Raw genomic sequence first — 19,730 nt, forward strand, 5'->3', positions numbered from 1 at the left:
TTTGAAAATTGTCGGCCGAAAAACATTGTGCTGTAGTTAATTTAGGTTCTAGGAAATTAATGAAATCCTTAATATTTCGCTAAATGATTTGGGTTTTGAGTTAAAAAAAACCCAGCAAAGATCATATTTTAATAAATTCAAATATGTATGAGGTCGTAAGCAAATCTTACAAATATGGAAAAAATGTTTAATTATGCATTTGGGATTATGATGATCTTGCTGCCTAGATATGTATCGGTTTGCAATATAGCAAGCCATATACTGTTGAGCCAAATAATACTATTGTCTGAATAGGCTTAGGGTACCAGCGAATAGATAGGAAAAAAAAGAGGTGGCTACGTTATATAGTAAGAAATCAAAGCAGTCATATTGATGAGTTTGACTGAATGACGAACGCATGATGAAGTAGGCCACTTATTGTTTTAAATCCATCACCATAAATAGTTTATAAACTGTAAGGTTAGCGAAAAGTTTAACGAAAAGCGTTAACACCGAGCCAAACAAAATCATATTTATATTCCTCTTGATCCTGGGAAGAAAATGAAACCAGAGTAATGAATACTCATACATTTTTTGTTTATAAAAATTAAGTTATTGAGAAAGATCAATAGAGATCAGTCATCAGTCAAAGCGTGTAAAAAATGATGGGGATTATTAAAGAGAGTTTCTTGGATAACATTTAATTCACATTAATTGAATATTTTCAGTGCATTGTTGAAAAAGTTTAAAACATAAGTAGGCAGAAATTTTATTATTATGATTTACAGTCAAATTTAAGTTTATGATTGTTCACAATGAGTACACAGCTTAAATAATTAATGAAATACATTCAAATCAATTCACTTTATTTTACTCGTTCGACATAATAACACTTTTAAACATGCACTATCATTGATATTATTGTCAATATTTCATAATTGGATTGGATAAATTTACAAATAATTGAGAGATGTTCACCATATATCTGATTGTAACAAACCACTGGGAGGATCAATGTGTCCGGTCTTCAGTATGTTTTGTAAGAGTACTTCCAGTCTTGTTTTCGGCCCTCCTTCATCAATGTTTTGTAAAACTTCCAAATAATCTGTGCTAATTAATTTTATTAACTTAATAAACTGTATCTTATAATGTAAGAGAAATTTAGACCCACACACTGTAAAGAAATCATAAAGAAGAGTGGCAGATATATCAGGTTCTGGTTTCAAGTTGATGAAAGATGCAAGCCACTGCCATCCATATTGTAATCCATGGGGGTTAGGTATGTTTATAAATTTGGGGGTGCTCATTATCCAAATAGCACAGATGAGTCTAAAGATACCTGACATTCTTTTCAAGAATTTATCTTGTTTTTCAACTACACCTTCATCATTATATGTATACCCTCTAGACAAGTAGAATTCCTTATCTGTTTGACCTTCTTTTTGGGGCATAAACATGGGAACTAAATAAGGGCACTGCTTGTGAAAATTGGCTAGCAATAATTTTCCAAAATCTGGGAAAGAAGCCCAAAGTGCTATAACTACAGCTGCTAATGGGAATGCAGCTTCAGGATGACTTGAAACCAATAACTCCCCTTGCCTCACTATTTTCTTGGCTAAGAGTGCTGTACAGTATGCCACTCCATGTGGATGCTGAGTTACAGTAAAATATATGTCTAACACTTGAACACTCTCTCCTTTGAGTAGTTTGTACAGCTTTTCATATTTGTCCTTCATGTGTGTACTACTAACTGAAGACAATGCATTCACTGGAGTGTTCACAGCTTTTTGGCAGTCAAATCTAAACTTTTTCATGTTTACATTCTCTAATAAATCACTGTATTGTGCTTCATAACTTATCATAAAGTTGCTTAACTCTTTAAAATAGTTGTAGTTTTTACTGGAGTAGAACATGGGTTTGACCTTTGTTTTATCAGGACGAACTATTTTAACAGTTTTTGTCACCTCAGGAACCTTTGTTTCTTGCGCTTCCTTTTCAGCCAACTCTCTAGCTTTCTTTTCTTCTATTTCTTTCAATTTCAATAATTCCCTTTCATTATCTTTCAAAATCCTTTCCTTTTCTTTAATTTCATTAATTTCATTTAAAATCTTTTTTAGTACATTTTCTAAGTTCAAAGATAATATTTCTGCTTGTTTTACCTCTTTGTCGGTAACAGATGCATTTTTACAAAGTTCCATGATAGCACTAATATTAGAAATGACTGTTTTGATAGTCGGTATGTATTTGTCACAAACCTGTTGGGACAGAGGCTCCGAAGCTATTACGTTTGTGATTTCATTATAACAGATGCATATTTTAGTATGACTGTCAGTTATTGCCGCAAATCGAGCTGTGGCTTTATTTTGTTCTTCTAAGATTCTATTCATATTGTCAATTGTCTGCCTGTTGATCATTGCACTGTTGTTCTGTTCATCTAATTTGGCTATTTTTAATACATTTAAATTGTCATTTTCATGAAAATCCTTCTGTAGCTGTAGTTTCCGTTTATGGTATTTCATGTCTCTGCGCTCACGTTGTTCGCTATACTTCTGAAAGCATTTGTTCATTATTTCCGCCCTTTTACAAATCATCTGTTCAAAAGATTTTCTGAAAAATTCCACTGATAATTGATGCAACTGTGCTTCACATTCTTTCATTATGAGATTATAACCGAGATCCCCTCGGAGCTTATCTTCAACAAGGTCCTCTGGCAACGGTTCAATTTTGGCGGGGATTTGTTTTTCTTCATAAATTAATTCTTTCTTTGCAGGACTGTTAGGTCCTATGGTCGCTTCTTTTACTAAAGGACTTAATTCAACGGCTTTAGTAAGGGCTGATATTCTTAATTTGCCAAACCCCGCTAAAGTTTCGTCAATACTAGAATCTCTCATTTTCGAAGTAATGCTTCTATTGAGAATTTCTCCAAGTCTATCATTGTAGCTGTCGTAAGATGAATTCTTTGTACTATTCATGTGTATCCCTTAAAAATACTTGTAAATGTACATATTACTACTTATACACCTGCACCTGCATTGTACAACCATTTTACCAGACCATAAACTTCTTGTTCTTTATTTTTTGGCTCCGGCACGGTTTGTGCATAAGCCAGCGTCAAGTAAAAAGATTTTTACAATTCGCCGTTTTAATTATTTACAGTTTATAAATTATGAAAAAGAACGGAAACTAATCAGGACTTAACATAAATGATTAAAAATGAATTAAATTTACAAATGTGATAATGAAATATAATCTCAGTAAAATGGTGGTCATTTACTGAGACTTTTTCAGTGGACTTTCCCAGCTATAATCCAAAGAGAAACTCAGCGAGCTGTATCTATGGGCTAGATTGCACGTTGAACTCTTGTGTTATACATTTTTGGGTTTAGAATAAAAACTAAAAAAGTGGTTGGCATATTATAAAGGGATGTTACGAATGCCTATTATTACCACCTTGGTTGTAGAAGAACCTATACAATATACTTTAAGACGATAATATTTTAAATATTTACGAAAATATTTTTCTTTTCAAAATTAAGTAAAAATATAATAATTTATGTCTGTTTTTTCATAAAAAACGCCAATCAAAACATAATTACGTATAGTCGTACTGAAGTGAATGAAAAACAATGGAATTGAATCTCATCAAAAAAAATTCAATTTAAAATATTTGTCGTATATAGAATAGACAAGGCTGTATGGGCTTAGATCCCTTTCTTTTCCTAATAAGGAAAAATTGCACGAAAAAAATTGTCTCTGGTCGTCTGTTTAGTTCGAAAAGTAAAATCAATTTCGCGGGAAATTTGACAGCGCTTAAGTGTCACTGCAGAAGCTCTGAATTGTTATTGGTCAGCTGTTTGAATCTATTTGTTGATACAAAATAATTTTGAGGAATTTACAAGGAGGTTTTAATATTATTAAATTATCTTGGATAATAATGGTACGTGATTAGTTTAATATTGCGAGGTACTTTTTTAATCATGGTGCTTCAAAATACTGGAAAATACCGACCCGATAAAGATGATTCTGCTAGAAGAGAAGGAACTTCTTCAGGTGGGCTCAAGTAAGTGTAGAAAGAACATTTATAAAGTTAATGCATTTGTGATATTAATTTAACGTTAAACTTAATGTTATAAGGGAAGAGTCATCGGAAACTAGAATTCGTGCCGCTCTGGAGAATGACAGAATTGACTCAAAGTATGGTTTCGATCGAGTGAGAGATTTAAAAGAAAGGACTGGCTACTTGATCAATATGCACACGGTAATTATGATTTGTAAATATTTAAATTCACATCTCCTCAACCATGAGAACGAGTATGCGTAAAGTTTCAATTTTGTAATTACTTTTTGTAATTTCAATATTGTAGAAGACTCCTACATTTAAAACTACAACACTTGTATAGTAAATTTCGTCATATTACCTTTTCACCTTGGTGAGTTGATCTCTCTTAAGAAAACACAAATTTTAGTTTTTGCATTAAAATTCATTTATCAGTGTAATAAGTAGTAATTACTTGAAAGACTTACTTGCTCCGATAAGAAGGGCTTAAAATTTATTATTAAACATTCCAACTAGGCTGAGGTACTCGATGAAGACAAACGATTAGTTGCTGCCATGGATTACTATTTCATAGAGATGGACGGTACCAGATTCAAAATTTCATTAATGTTTCAACCATATTTTCTAATAATGGCCAGAAGAGAATGTGAACAGGAAGTTATACAATACATCTCTAAGAAGTTTGCTAGTTCAGTGCAAAAGATTGAAGTATTGGAGAAGGAAGATTTGGACTTGGTATTTTGTGATAAGTTATTTCTATTAATTGTATCATTCAATTTATATAAGCTATTGTTAATTTGTAAATTGAATTGCTGAATATTATTCATTTCTTAAAATTATTACCTAACTGCCATAATAGGGTAATGTTTTTCTTTTTTGCTGATCCACGCAGATGAGGAGTTCACAACCAAATAATGTTGAGTACTGAGTGAAGCTCATAAACAATAAAATTAATGCAACTGTCTGTCTGGAACACTATACTTTAATTCTATTCCACATAATAATATAGTGGTAGTCAGTGTGGTGGAGCTTAAAAATTAAAGAGTTAGTTTGTTTCTATTTCACTAATTGCACTTGTTTGGTGAAAAGACTCATGGTCTACTAGGTATTAAAAGGGTACTGGTGTAAAGCATCTGCTCTATGGTAGAAATGATCAGCTGTGGTAATGTTACAAACTCCAACTGTAATTTAAAATGAGAAATTTTCGACTGTCCATTAAAAATAGAATGCAACTGTATTTTCAGATGAACCACTTATCAGGTCTGAAACAGCGTTACATAAAATTATCATTTATGTCTCAAAATGATATGATGAAAGTCCGACGGGAGATATTGACGGCAGTTAATAAAAATAAAGAGCGGGAAAAGAAAGATGTTATTTATGCTGAAATGTTAACTAATGCATTAACCAGTGCAGCAGCTATCGAACACGCTAAGAAAACTACTGATCACATGGAAAATATTTTGGACATCCGGTAAGTTGCAGAAACATGATGCTTCTTGAATGCCGTAGCTGAATTCCGTCTGTAGCTATTCAATTCTAAGTATAGTTCAGTAAGTCTACTTCTAAAATTCAATTTCTTTACTTTTATTTCAAATTACGTACTTCTAGTGGATACCAATCGAATTTTCTATTATTTCTATATAATTTTGTATTTTAAGTTTAACAAAAAAATCAATAAAGTGAACCTATTTTCGACAGGGAACATGATGTGCCATATCATGTAAGAGTCTCTATAGACATGAGAATATTCTGTGGCACATGGTACACAGTGAAATGCAGAGGTACTGACCCTCCTATTTTCACAAAACGAGATGACATCATCGAGAGACCAGATCCTATAGTATTGGCCTTTGATATAGAAACTACAAAACTACCATTAAAGTTTCCAGACTCGCAAACAGATCAAATAATGATGATCTCTTACATGATCGATGCACAGGGGTACTTAATAACAAACAGAGAAATTATATCGGTCGACGTTGAAGACTTTGAATATACTCCTAAACCGGAATTTGAAGGGTACGTTTCGAGAGATTCAATATTTCGTAGTTCTATTTTTCAGCTTCTTTGTCCTATAAAATGTTACAGAAAAGTATAGCATAGCATGCCTTAAATTTGTTCAAATAGAGTGCATGAAAAAATATTCTTGATTGTCATTTAACAACAAGTGCATTCTATTGTTTATAACTTACGGTACCTCTGAGATGTGGCAATTGAAAATATAACTAGTCCATGAACTCAAGGTTTGCTCAGCCAGCTATGTGAAAAGCTGTGCTTGGAACTTCTCTAAAGATTATCGTATCGTATCGCATGTCGTATAATTTGTCAGAGCGGTCGTGGTCGTCATCCAGTATCATTGGTGTGAGCAGATGTTGCGCGTCTCACGTACAATCGCCTCCTTGCGGTTTGTGGTGAGCCTGGTACACTCATGCAAACAAAAATTAACTAAGGTTATTTGAGGGAACTAAAATCGAACCGTCATAGCCGACAGAATCGGCCAGCTAGTGGCGATGGATTGGAAATACACGTCTTAGAACTAACGACCACTGGAATGGGTTTGAGGGTAGACCATAAACCGGCAAAAGCATGAAAGGTGCTAGCCCACCAGGTGGAGATGAACAGAGCAGAAAACTGGCCTAGTGACTCAAATTGGTACGCAAATGGGTTGCGAATTGGGTGCTTTATCTCAAGCAGTATGATTAACTTTAGTTCCACTTTTAAACAGGTGCCTTTTTACATTTTTCTTATTCGAATACAGAAGGTTAATATTTAATTACTTTTACAGCCAATTCATAGTATTTAATGAACCAAATGAGCTGGCACTTATACAGAAGTTTTTCGATCATATCATGGATGTGAAACCACACATCTTTGTCACATATAACGGTAAGGATAATTTGATAATTAAATTTTAAAATCTGAGCTCATATTGCTGAATTTTCACAACTTTCATAACAGTTGCCTACTAATATATGATTTAAACGATTTCGGTTTAGTTATTTTTGTTTTGTTAATTTTGACTTCATCATTGCGTCCCATCAAGAATATAGTCTTAAGTGGCATGTAAAAAAAGTTTTAAAGCTTTTAAATTATGTTTTTGTTGTGGCCTTGAGAACTATGCAATAAAAAGATCTGGACGCATATACGAATCTTCACTTCGATAAAGCGGCACGACACGAGAACCCTCTCTCATCGTGGCCGCCGGTAACTACATTCCCGATCCTGCGGAAAGAATGGAAAGCAGTCGACGTCGCCCCAAACACGTCAAATCGGATCCTCCCGATCCACTAACGGTGCTTTTAAGTACCTCAAGCACCGGTCACCGTTCTAGTCGAACCCGTCGCTTGCGACGAAAGGCTCGACGAGTAAATTAACCCTCAGACACAGCCCACTGAGTTTCTCGCCGGATCTCCTCAGTGGGTCGCGTTTCCGATCCGGTGGTAGATTCTGCGAAGCACGGCTCTTGCTAGGGTTCGTGTTAGCAATGTCGTCAGGTTTGAACCCCGTGAGCTCACCTACCAGTTAAGGTTCCGCTGATATAGTCTCTCAAGGCTATCGGCTTAGGTAGGAAAAAAAAGAAAAACGAATCTTTATTGCAACTAAGGTCTGATCTGGTGACGATAATGGTATTGCCCTTGTTCGTTGTGTATTAATTGGGTTATATATAGTAGAGATTTTAAAAAGTCACTCGTACCCCTTCAACTAATCAGACGTACTTTATGACCGGTTTTTTTGCCGAAGGATGCCGAAGGATAAGAAGACTTATTCCGAGAGTTATTTATGTTACTAATTCTAAATTCTGCTTTAGGTGATTTCTTCGATTGGCCATTTGTGGAAGCTCGTGCCGCGATTCTAGGGCTGGACATGAAGCAGGAGATAGGGTTCAGTAAGGTGACGTCACGCGACAACACGTACGTCTGCAGACCTGCGATGCACATGGACTGCTTATGGTGCGTAACAAAGAAACTGTATACAAGAAGTGCTTGCTATAAAAGATAAAGTCTAGAAATCAGAACCATAAAGTCGCTTTTCCGGATTAGGTTTGAACTATACAAAATTATGATTTAAGTAATAGTCAGATTGAACTTACAATAACTGATTATTGGTTTCATAAGTTCGACTTTACAATTTTGTTTCCATATTATTTTTATTTTAATGCTTCTGTGTTGTCTATCTTTCTAATTGGCCCCTAGTATAATATGTTAATAGTAGATAATAGTGAGTATAAATTACTGATGGGGCTAAGTTAAAAAAAAGGATGCCGAAATAATTGCACGTAAAGGTTTCTTTACGTTGTTACGTTTTATAAAAGTCGATAATTGTTTTTTATAGAATGGCTTAGTGACCTCCGAAAACTATAAGCCAAGCCAAGTATTATTAAAGCTAAATTAGTAACCGTAAGATAAAAACTTAAAAGTAGATTTAATTAAAAATAAAACTCATAAAAGACTACAAACACTTCATAGGAACTAGTCGAATAAACCTTTTTTTTTATTGGCTAGATGTGTGGACTCACAATAGGTCCTACCACCAGAAAACTTTTCACTATTCAAGTTTCAGAATTCAGATTTTAGTAAAAATTTAAACATTGATCTTCTCCGCAGCTGGGTGAAAAGAGACTCGTATCTGCCGGTCGGCTCGCAGGGCCTGAAGGCGGTCGCTAAAGCCAAGCTGAGGTACGACCCCGTCGAGCTGGACCCTGAAGACATGTGCAGGATGGCGTCCGAACAGCCTCAGGTAATACCAACGCAGGCACGAGACCGCATCCGCCGTAAGGTGTAATCATACTGCATCATCCGCTCTGCAATATGACGTCACACATTGTGGGGCACGTCGACCTCATGTCTCACGGAGGTCACATTCCCACTGCAACGTTTATGTGGTCCAGGAACTGCCCACTATCTTAAGCTCTGAGGCATTGATGCTGATAAAATTGTACTAAGTAATGCAATCCTTGGCCGATAGGACTTGTATTAATTTGTAATTCTAAAATATCCTACTGGAGTACTATACTAGGTGTACTTAAGTAACAACAGACCTGATGAATGTCGCAGGATTCGTTGCCAACATGGAGCCGGTGTCCAGCGAAGGACATAACGTAGTTTACTCAGACGGCCTAATTGTATAAATAAAGCTACAGGGGGTGGTTTCTCTTCCGCCGCATCCAAAATCTAAAATGCCCTGCCTCCGTCTTTGAGAAGTAGACTCACAAGGATTAAACCCATTTGGAGTAAATAAATGCAATTAAATAAGCGTTTGGCGGTGAGCGGTGCTACCCAACATACCCAACCAGATGTCCGAATAACAAATTGTCATCGTCCCCCTTAAAGACGTCATTTCGGAGACTCTCAATTCAGTCTGGGTGCGTTTAGGCATACCACCGGTCACCGTTCTAGTCGAAACCGTCGATTGCGAAGATGAGTTCGACGAACGAACTAGCCCACAGACACAGCCCACTGAATTTCTCTGCGATTCTTCTCAGTGGGTCGCCATTCTGATTCGGTGGTAGATTCTGCGAAGCACGACTCTCGCTAGGGCTAGTGTTAGCAAAGTATCTCAGACTGAGCCCCGTAAGGTCGCTTACACGTTTGGTTAAGCTAGTTATAACCCCTTGAAGTTATTAACAGTAGATAGGTAAAGAAATTCTCCATGGGGAGTGCTCTGAGGAATTGCTCGAGATGATACCGGCATCTCGTTTTTACTATCGTGCCGCCCGCCACCGGAGTAGAGTTCATCTGTACTACCTGGAGCCACTGCGGTCATCCACAGTGCGTTTCCAGAGGTCTTTTTTGCCACGTACCATCCGGCTATGGAATGAGCTCCCCTCCACGATGTTTCCCGAGCGCTATGACATGTTCTTCTTCAAACGAGGCTTGTGGAGAGTATTAAGCGGTAGGCAGCGGCTTGGCTCTGCCCCTGGCATTGCTGAAGTCCATGGGCGACGGTAACCACTCACCATCAGGTGGGCCGTACGCTCGTCTGACTACAAGGGCAAATAAAAAAAAACAGAAAGAAAATATCTGTAATATCGAACTAAGGTTGAAGTGTATGGCGGTAATAGCCACTGTTGCGAGTCGTGCGGACATCGGTGGGTCGCGCGCTGTCTCAGTCTCCGCAATACGAGACGGACTGGTGGTAGGACGTCTTATGAGTCCGCATGGGTGGGTACCACCACCCTGTCTATTCAGCCGTGAAGCAGTAATGCCTTTCGGTTTGAAAGGTGAGGACCCTAGAACTCATATCTCCAGTGGATGATGGCATTTACGTTCTAGATGTCTATGGGCTCCGGTAACCACTTAACACCAGGTGGACTGTGAGCTCGTCCACCCATCTAAGCAATAAATAAATAAAAAACGGATTCTGTGTAATGGTTTATAGGTGCTGTCGAACTACTCGGTGTCGGACGCGGTCGCCACGTACTACTTGTACATGAAGTACGTGCATCCGTTCATATTTGCCCTCTGCACCATTATCCCGCTGGAGCCCGACGAGGTGAGAAACGATCCTTATTAGCCTATATTATATCGGGGGGTGAAAGGTTATTTATTTGGTTTAACCGACATTTTTGCAATTTCACAGGAGTGCCATTTAAAGTTTGAAATTTGGAAAAAATCCATAAAAAAAATTCAGATATTTGTATGGATTACTTAATTGATGTTAAATTAAAAACATCGAATTTTTGATGCTAATACAAAATAATAAATGGACCTTTAATTATAAACATAAATGTCGCTTAAGCCAAATAAGCTTTTCACCCCCCCAATATATAATATTATAATATGTATACACTATTATATATTATAGACTGTATGTAGTAGTACACTTCGATAGTTTTCGTCGATAGAGAAAAAGAGTCCTTATAGTAAATCTCATAAATTCATATTTAGAAATAAAATGTTTAGGTGTATATTGTATGGCTTGCACGAGAAATCTGTCACTGAGCGGGATGTATTTGCCCGATACACTCTTAGTTCAGTGTGCTTAGTGCGAGTTTTTTAACGTTCTCGATATCGAAAAAGTTAACTCAAATTTGTATAGAGTTGGAACGTTGGCCGCTAGGGGCGCTGTTCCAACTCCAAACAAATTTTAGTTCACTTTTGATATCAAGAATGTTAAAAAACTAGCACTAAATACACATATCTTGTTCGAACTGTGTTTAAATGTAAACCTATCGTGTAAATTTCTTCTATTCTATTATATACTAAGACTACTATACGGTAGGCAGTGGCTTGGCTCTGCCCCTGGCATTGCTGAAGTCCATGGGCGACGGTAACCACTCACCATCAGGTGGGCCGTATGCTCGTCTGCCTACAAGGGCAATAAAAAAAAAAAAAAAAAACATGGGTATATTTTTTATTGATACTTAAGTTTTCAAATGCCTGTGTCATGGTTTTGGTTAGAATTTCATTTAAAAAAATAATCAAAGTTGGTATGTAATCCGCTTTAAAAGATCATATTGCTGTGTGCAGAACTATGCAAGACGATAGTATCGGCGAGCGCAGCTTTCCAATGAGTCCTACAATCAGTAAATAAAGGGACGGAGAGAGAAAGTGAATTTTTCACTTTTCGATGATAGTTATGTTTTGTACCCTGATTTCCTCTAGTTACTACTCGCCTTCCAACGCTCTATTTCTATTGCAAAGTGTGTTCCAAGTCAGTCCACGAGGTAATGTTCGTGTCCACGGTCAGGTACTCCGGAAAGGTTCCGGCACGCTGTGCGAGTCGTTGCTGATGGTCGAGGCGTTCCATGCGAACATCGTGTTCCCGAACAAGCAGGTGGAGGAGCTGAACAAGCTGACGAGCGACGGGCACGTGCTGGAGACGGAGACTTACGTCGGGGGACACGTCGAGGCTCTGGAGTCCGGTGCGTACACCACGATACTAGCGCCACCACGCGAGTAGAACGTACATCATTCATATCAGTTTGAGGTACGGCTGAGCTTGAGCTCTAGGTGCTCGATTGAGGGGTCACTGTGTTTACAGACATCACTTGTATCAGTCAATTAGTAAAATAAACGACCATGAATGCTCTAAATTATACTAGATTATATGTACTTGATTGTATATTAGAGAATATAGTACTTTCTACAAAGCTACAATGGGAGGGCGTACCTCTTGAATCTATTTCTTCTAAATAATCCGTACACAGAGTAAAATGTACATGTATAAATCTAATGTAATCTTCCAACTATTCCAAAATACCACAAAATACTCCAAGCTCGTCTGATGAATCCTTGAATGGTTAAATCTTTATTATTAATCGAATTTTCATTTAATTATGTCTTAAAATGCTTGTAGGTGTATTCAGAGCGGACATTAAATGCAAGTTCCGTATCGCCCCAACGGCCGTGGACAAGCTGCTGGAGAACACCGAGAAGACCATGAGGCACGCCATAGAGGTGGAGGAAGGTATACCGCTGGAGATGGTCACGAATTTCGACGAGGTCTGCGGAGAGATTAAAGCGAAACTACAACATATGAAAGAGCACCCGCGAAGGGACGAGAACCCTTTGATTTATCATTTGGACGTCGGCGCTATGTACCCTAACATCATATTGACGAATAGGTAATTCATCCTTTCTGGTATGCTATATGAAATGTTAATGAATGTAATATGGAGGCAAAATCAGAAGTAAAAGAAAAAAAAAACGTGTGGCACTCGGGAACTGCCGCGGTAAAGCTATTGCATGGCATTTTTTTTCAACTTATGCAATTATAATTACACAATGATAATTTAATATTAAAACAACAATAAAACAAGACCACGCTATATTAAACATTAACAAAAGCAAAACATTAACTGTTCCCTTCACACTCATAAGCTAGACCGCGCGAGAGAGAGATGGCAGACTTTTCATGATGCGCATGCAGTGTGACGTCACGCCACGCGCTTATTCACAAACACTACACAAGCGCAACGTGTGAATGTGTTGAACGCGAGTTACATGGTAGGCGGAGTGAGGGGTGTTAGGTTTTTTTCGTTACGGAATTTCATGATTATAAAAGCTATGCAATAGCTTAAAAAAATTTTTTTATAATTACTGGGACATGCTATTAGCGATGAACAAACAAGTAACAGAATCGCAATTGGTGCCAAATTTTCACTACAATTATTTCTTTTCGATTGTTAATGAATAGCTGTACACACTTTTGACACAAGTTCAAGATATTATTGCTAATATGAGAAGTATTTGTATAACAAAACAGACTGCCTAAGACCGATGTAAATGAAAGGATTTGATTCGAGCCCTACACCCCAGCAGAGGGTAATAAGAAAGAAAGAAGAAGGAGAATATGAAAAGTAGTCTCGTCTAGATTTTTTTTTTAAATTAGATAAGCATTGCCTCCTGCATATTGTATGTAAGTGAAACACAGAAGTCAGATCTGCACGAATATAATTATTAAATAAAAATAATAAAAGTTCTAACTGGAGTAATATCATAAAAAATCATTGAGATGTTTTTTTATTATTTATTTTTATTTATTTATTTATGTACACACAGAAAACAAGACACAGTACAGAGTAATAGGAAAATTATGTACAAAGGCACTGCTTATTTCTTTGAGAAATCTCTTCCAGCAGACCTGCGAGAGGATAATGAGAATAATAATAAAATGTGATAAGTGTGTGTAGAACAAATAACACATAACTAAAATAACAAATACAACATGAGAATTATAGCACATACACATAACAAATATTATAAGTAACACAGTAACACTCGTATATGCGAAGAGTATAGAACCATGATCATTCGGTTGATGATAGATAAAATTGTTTGACCTTGTATTTAAAAACAGAAACAGACTTGCAAACTCGGATGTCAGCCGGCAACGAATTCCACAGTCTGACCGCGTGCACAGTAAAGGAGTGAGAATAGAAATTGGTTTTGTGGGAAGGGAATAACAAAACAGAACGTTGGTTGGACCTGCAGGGAGCATCAGGAGAACGAATGAAAGAGAATCGCTTACGTAAATATAAGGGAGAAGTGGGCTTATGTAGGATATTGAATAGGAGACATAATATTCGAGTATTCCTACGAAGGCGTATAGGGAGCCATTTAAGTTCTTTGCGAAAATGAGAAACATGATCGAATTTTCTGAGATTGTATATAAAACGGATACATAGATTTTGCATCCTCTCAAGCTTGTTTGAGAGCTCCTCAGTGGCATCCAAGTAGCAGGCATCGGCGTAATCAATTATGGGTAGAATGAGAGCTTGGACGAGAGATATTTTTGTATGCTGAGGTAAGAAGCCCTGCAGACATCTCAACGAGTGCAAGGCAAAGTGCACCTTCCTACTAATCTCAGCAACGTGAGAACTCCACGAAAGATGTCGATCTACAATAACACCCAGGTTTTTAACTGAATCGGTTAGAGTTATTTGAGTCCCATCCAAATAAATTGGGGGGAGTATAGGATCGCTGAGTCTACTGCGCAATTGTTTACCCCCTATAATGATAGCCTGTGATTTTCCCGGATTAATGTGCAGACCGTAGGCTTTTGCCCATTCACTGATAGACTTCAGATCACTGTTCATCGCAGCAATAGCCGATTCAACTTCAGGCTCCGAGAAGTGGCAATATAGCTGGAGATCGTCTGCGTAGAGGTGGAATTTAGAAGATATAAGCCTAGTGACAGAGTTTATAAACACAGAAAACAGAAGAGGAGAAAGAACACCACCTTGGGGAACGCCCGCACTGACGTTCTGCCAATCCGAGAAAGTCTCGTCAAGACGGACACATTGCGAGCGCCCCCGAAGGTAACTATCAAACCAGTTAATAGCAGACGAGGAGATATTGTTTGATTTGAGTATTTCGAGCAGAACATCGAAGTCAACAGAGTTAAAAGCGCTGCTGAAATCTAACAACACTAATAAAGTTAGTTGTTTGTTTTCCATGGCCCAGCGAATGTCATCGGTCACTTTTAGAAGAGCTGTAACCGTGCTGTGGCCCTTGCGAAAACCAGATTGGAAGGAGCTAAGAAGATTGTGGGAGAAGAGAAAAGACGACAGCTGACGGTGGACAATGTGCTCAAGGACTTTGGAAAGAAAAGGAAGTATAGATATAGGCCGGAACTGAGATGGCAAAATAGGATTGGGGCTTTTTGGGATAGGAACAACGTAGGCTTGTTTCCAAGAATCAGGAAAGTTGCTAGAGGTAAAGGAAAAATTGAAAATATGGGTAAGTATAGGTGCTACCGTTGGAAGAATTAGGGCAATCATTTTAGAGCATACGTTATCAATTCCAACAGCCGTGGATGAGATGGAGAAAAAGGAATTACGGACATCAGCAACCGAGACTGGACTTAAGTCAAAAATAGGGATCCGGGGTACGGATAGACTTGAAATCTTAAGCAACGTGGTCGTCTTTGACGAATCACTGAGTGACACAGGAGGGAGAGAAAAATGCTTATTGAGGGCGCACAAGTCAGTATCCTTGACAGAAGAGACCGGAGTTTTGCCAATGCCGACAGATTTAAGGAATCTCCAAGTATGAGCAGGGCTGCGATTTTCAAGTGATTTGTGAAAGTAAAGTCTTTTAGCATCTCTGCACAAACGGTTGCACCGGTTGCGCAGTGCTTTGTATATGGCCAGGCTGTGTTCAGTGGGGCAACGTTTGTATCTTCTTTTGGCTTTGTCCCTGCGAGCCATCAGAGTTTTAATATCCGGCGTTAACCACGGTGCAGGTTTATGTTTAATTCGAACTCGACGGACGGGGGCATGCTGATCAAACAAACTGATTACCTTATAATTAAAAGAATTGACCATGTCGTTAATGTTATGGTGTTCAAGAATACAAGACCAGTCGGTATTATTTACATCCCGTCGCAACGCTCCCAGATCAATACCCTTGTAATTGCGAAGTAGGAGAAATTGTGAATTACGTTTAGGGGGTCGAACACGATAGGAGAGATAAATCAAGTCATGATAAGAAAAGGAAGCGGACAGTTGACCATGAGTGATAACATTATCAGGAGAAGATACTATCATGAGATCAAGTAAAGAAGGAGTACAATTAGGAGAAAAATGAGTAGCAGAAGATGGTAAGACCTGAAGGTTAAAAGAAGACAGTAAAGATAGAAGTTGACGAGATCGGTAGTTGTTTTTGATGAGGCAAGTGTTGAAGTCTCCCATAATGATTACATGATTGTAATTTAATAATGTTCTTGCAACCAAAATAATAACTCAGAACCTTGTAGCTGTAATTTGTGGCTATATAGAGTCTAGATATGATATATCCTAATGCGAACTAAACCATATCTTATAATATTGATATTGATTCATTTGTTATTCCTACACAGATTGCAGCCCTCTGCGATGGTGAATGCCAGTACATGCGCCGTCTGTGACTACAACAAGCCCGGGGCCACTTGCCAGAGACACATGGAGTGGATGTGGCGCGGGGATTACTGTAAGACATATTTATCAGTAAGGTATAAGTATTAAGGGTTAGGACCGGTTTTGAAATTCTGCAAGAAGACTAATTTTCTTAATGAAATAAGTACTTACTGGTGGTAGGACCTCTTGTGAGTCCGCGCAGGTGGGTACCACCACCCTGCCCATTTCTGCCGTGAAGCAGTAATGCGTTTCGGTTTGAAGGGTGGGGCAGCCGTTGTAACTATATTTGAGGCCTTAGAACTTATATCTCAAGATGGGTAGCGCATTTACGTTGTACATGTCTATGGACTCCAGTAACCACTTAACACCAGGTGGGCTGTGAGCTCGTCCACCCATTTAAGCAATAAAAAAAAACTCATGTTCTCGAATGGTTTACATTAAGGTATAGAGTCGTGCAACCAAAATTAAAAACGCAAAAAAGCTTAGGTAGGTATGTAGGTACCGCCATTCTGTCATGAAACCGAATGCCTTCTGATTTCAAGAATGGAATTACCGGCCATACTACCACCGTACCATACTATTCACTTAGACCTCACATCTCCAGATATAATAAGCCCTAATGGCATGGCATCTCGTGTTCCCCATGCATTAGAAAGTAAAAACCACAAATTTCTATATGGCCTCATGCGGCAAACTAATACTATTTTATGTCAAACAGTACCGGCTACGAGGAGCGAGTACCAACGTATACAGCAGCAGCTGGAAACTGAAAAATTTCCACCTCTACATCCTGGGGGTCCACCCAGGCCCTTCCACACGCTGCCGAAAGAGGAACAGGTGAGAAGTTGATCAGTTGAAATGACATTTATTTGTTGAGCCGGCAATTTTACTGGTGGTCGAACCTCTTGTGAGTCCGTACGGGTAGGTACCACCGCCCCGTCTATTTCTGCCGTGAAGCAGTAATGCTGTAGGAATATACAACTGGTGACCCCGACGATTCTGTAATCACCTCAGGGTCACCAGTTGTAGGAATATACGACAAAGGGAAGATCTTCCACCGAGCGGATGATATTGCTCGGTAGACCGACGGTCCGAATGTTGTTTGTTCGGAACTTGTATATATGCAAGCTTATCTTGCAAATTTCGTAAGCGAGATTCAGGCATCTGTCAATTATCTTGTGTTTTGTGATTGCTACCGCCACAATGCGTTTCGGTTTGAAGGGTGGGGCAGCCGTTGTAACTATACTTGAGACTTTAAACTTATATCTCAAGGTGGGTGGCGCATTTACTTTATATATGTCTATGAGCTCCAGTAACCACTTAACACCAGGTGGGCTGTGAGCTCGTCCATCGACCTAAGCAACAAAAAAAAATGTACGGCGTACAAAACTGTGTAATAGCGAATATCCGGCAGCCGCCACTCTTAATTATATAGTTCATCTATCATGATGCTCTATGCTTTAGTTTTTAAATTGGTCCTTAGGCTGCGTACGAGAAAAAACGATTAGCGGATTACTGCAAGGTCGCGTATAAGAAAACCAAAGTTACTAGAAGTGAAATAAGAACAACCACTATATGCCAGAAGGAGAACTCTTTCTATGTGGATACTGTACGTGCGTTCAGGTGAGATCGATTTTTAATACTCGTACTTTAATCAGAGTACTATGATATTTGTCTAATTTCTATATAAAAGGTTTGGGTCCTCTCACCGGCCTTGCTATAAAGTTGAAAATCGCATATCCTAATAATATAAATGTGTGCGAAGGTAGAATTAATTTTGAAGGTATTAAACGGTAGGCAGCGGCTTGGCTCTGCCCCTGGCATTGCTGACGTCCATGAGCGACGGTATAGTAATCGGCAAACTTCTTGAGCAAATGACCTTGACTGCGCAGAACCGAATTTTAGGTCACTTTGGTGGTGAGGGTGAGGCGCGACGGCAGGGGAAATCGTATCGAGCGCGTTATTGGTAGATCAGTCGAACCTTGCGTCCCGCACCGCGCCCTCATTCCGCTTGCTCCCAAAAGTACGCTTGCGTACAGTGGAAAGTCTATCGTTATTAATCGTTAAGTTATTTGTTATAATTGCTTGTGGACTTTGTTGCCATTGCTATTTGTTGAGTGTTTGTTGATTTTTTATAAAACATACACTATGCCGTGACAAACTGGTGTAGTACTTAAAAGAAAGGGTAGAAAAATTGTGTACGACGTATATTGCTTCATTATAAAACAGGGGAAGAATGATATGGAAAAATTAAAACAGACTTCGGAAGCAACAAAAACATCAGTGAGTACTGTTAGGTGCATTATTAACGAAGCTAAAGGCTCTGGCTTGCTCGCCGTGTTTCGGACTCCGGGTAAGAAAAGATCAGGGAAGAAGAAAGTTACCGGAATGGATAGTTTCGTTCAATCTGTAATAAAAAGATGTAATCCATAATAACTACATAAAAGCAGCGAAACTCCGTACCGTAGAAAGGCTTCGAAGAATTTAAAGAAGATATAAATTTTAATGGCTCGGAATGAAGCTTACGACGAATTATGAAAGAGCTAGGCTTCAGATGGAAAAAAAGAACAGAAAATAATCGGAAGATGGTAAATGAAAAAAGTAACATTCGATTACTACGAATCGAATATCTTCAAAAAATAATTAATTATAGACAAAAAAGAAGACCGAATCGACCGAGTTGTAAACTACGCCGATGAGCCCTATGTCGACTCATCACGATGATAGCGACTCGGGTGATGAAAACAGTGATGATGATGATGGTCAAGATTATGATAACGAAAAAAAAATTACAAATACCAGCTTCGCTTTAACTGAACCAAGACCTGGCAACAGCTCTAGTTTTGACTTAATAGAAGGAATATCTATTTTACACCAAGATTAAATTATTACAATTATTAAACCTATATGTTTTGTTGATGTTCTAATAAATATATAAATAAATACATATGTTGATTTTAATAATTTAATAGCATTATGACGCAGAGTAAGTAATGTTTTTGCACGTTTTTTTTTTTTTTTTTTTTTTTTTTTTTTTATTGCTTAGCTGTGTGGACGAGCTCACAGCCCACCTGATGTTAAGTGGTTACTGGAGCCCATAGACATCTACAACGTAAATGCGCCACACACCTTGAGATATAGTTCTAAGGTCTCAGTATAGTCACAACGGCTGCCCCACCCTTTAAACCGAAACGCATTACTGCTTCACGGCAGAAATAGGCGGGGCGGTGGTACCTACCCGTGCGGACTCACAAGAGGTCCTACCACCAGTAATTACGCAAATTATAATTTTGCGGGTTTCATTTTTATTACACGATGTTATTCCTTCACCGTGGAAGTCAATCGTGAACA

At 38.3% G+C, this 19,730-nt stretch overlaps 2 protein-coding genes across 2 annotated transcripts in view; one reads left to right on the forward strand and one right to left on the reverse strand.

Moving 5' to 3' along the window:
- Positions 1–664: 664 nt before the first annotated feature.
- Positions 665–3,215, reverse strand: LOC101742144 (mRNA export factor Gle1). Its single transcript, XM_004923297.5, has one exon. The coding sequence runs from the start codon at positions 2,949–2,951 to the stop codon at positions 954–956; it is 1,998 nt and encodes a 665-aa protein (XP_004923354.2). The 5' UTR covers positions 2,952–3,215; the 3' UTR covers positions 665–953.
- A 522-nt stretch (positions 3,216–3,737) lies between these two features.
- Positions 3,738–19,730, forward strand: part of LOC101742003 (DNA polymerase epsilon catalytic subunit 1) — a 42,946-nt gene continuing 26,953 nt past the window's right edge. Inside the window, exons 1-14 of the mRNA XM_004923295.5 lie at positions 3,738–4,039; positions 4,114–4,237; positions 4,553–4,771; positions 5,281–5,510; positions 5,738–6,058; positions 6,825–6,925; positions 7,848–7,989; positions 8,644–8,776; positions 10,418–10,531; positions 11,729–11,903; positions 12,338–12,605; positions 16,343–16,452; positions 17,098–17,216; positions 17,863–18,002. Coding sequence (XP_004923352.2) covers positions 3,957–4,039; positions 4,114–4,237; positions 4,553–4,771; positions 5,281–5,510; positions 5,738–6,058; positions 6,825–6,925; positions 7,848–7,989; positions 8,644–8,776; positions 10,418–10,531; positions 11,729–11,903; positions 12,338–12,605; positions 16,343–16,452; positions 17,098–17,216; positions 17,863–18,002 — 2,279 coding nt within the window. The 5' untranslated portion in view covers positions 3,738–3,956. The remainder of the gene's footprint in view (positions 4,040–4,113; positions 4,238–4,552; positions 4,772–5,280; positions 5,511–5,737; positions 6,059–6,824; positions 6,926–7,847; positions 7,990–8,643; positions 8,777–10,417; positions 10,532–11,728; positions 11,904–12,337; positions 12,606–16,342; positions 16,453–17,097; positions 17,217–17,862; positions 18,003–19,730) is intronic.

This window comes from Bombyx mori, chromosome 25 (assembly GCF_030269925.1).
Source record: "Bombyx mori chromosome 25, ASM3026992v2".
Classification (NCBI taxonomy): Eukaryota; Metazoa; Arthropoda; class Insecta; order Lepidoptera; family Bombycidae; genus Bombyx; species Bombyx mori.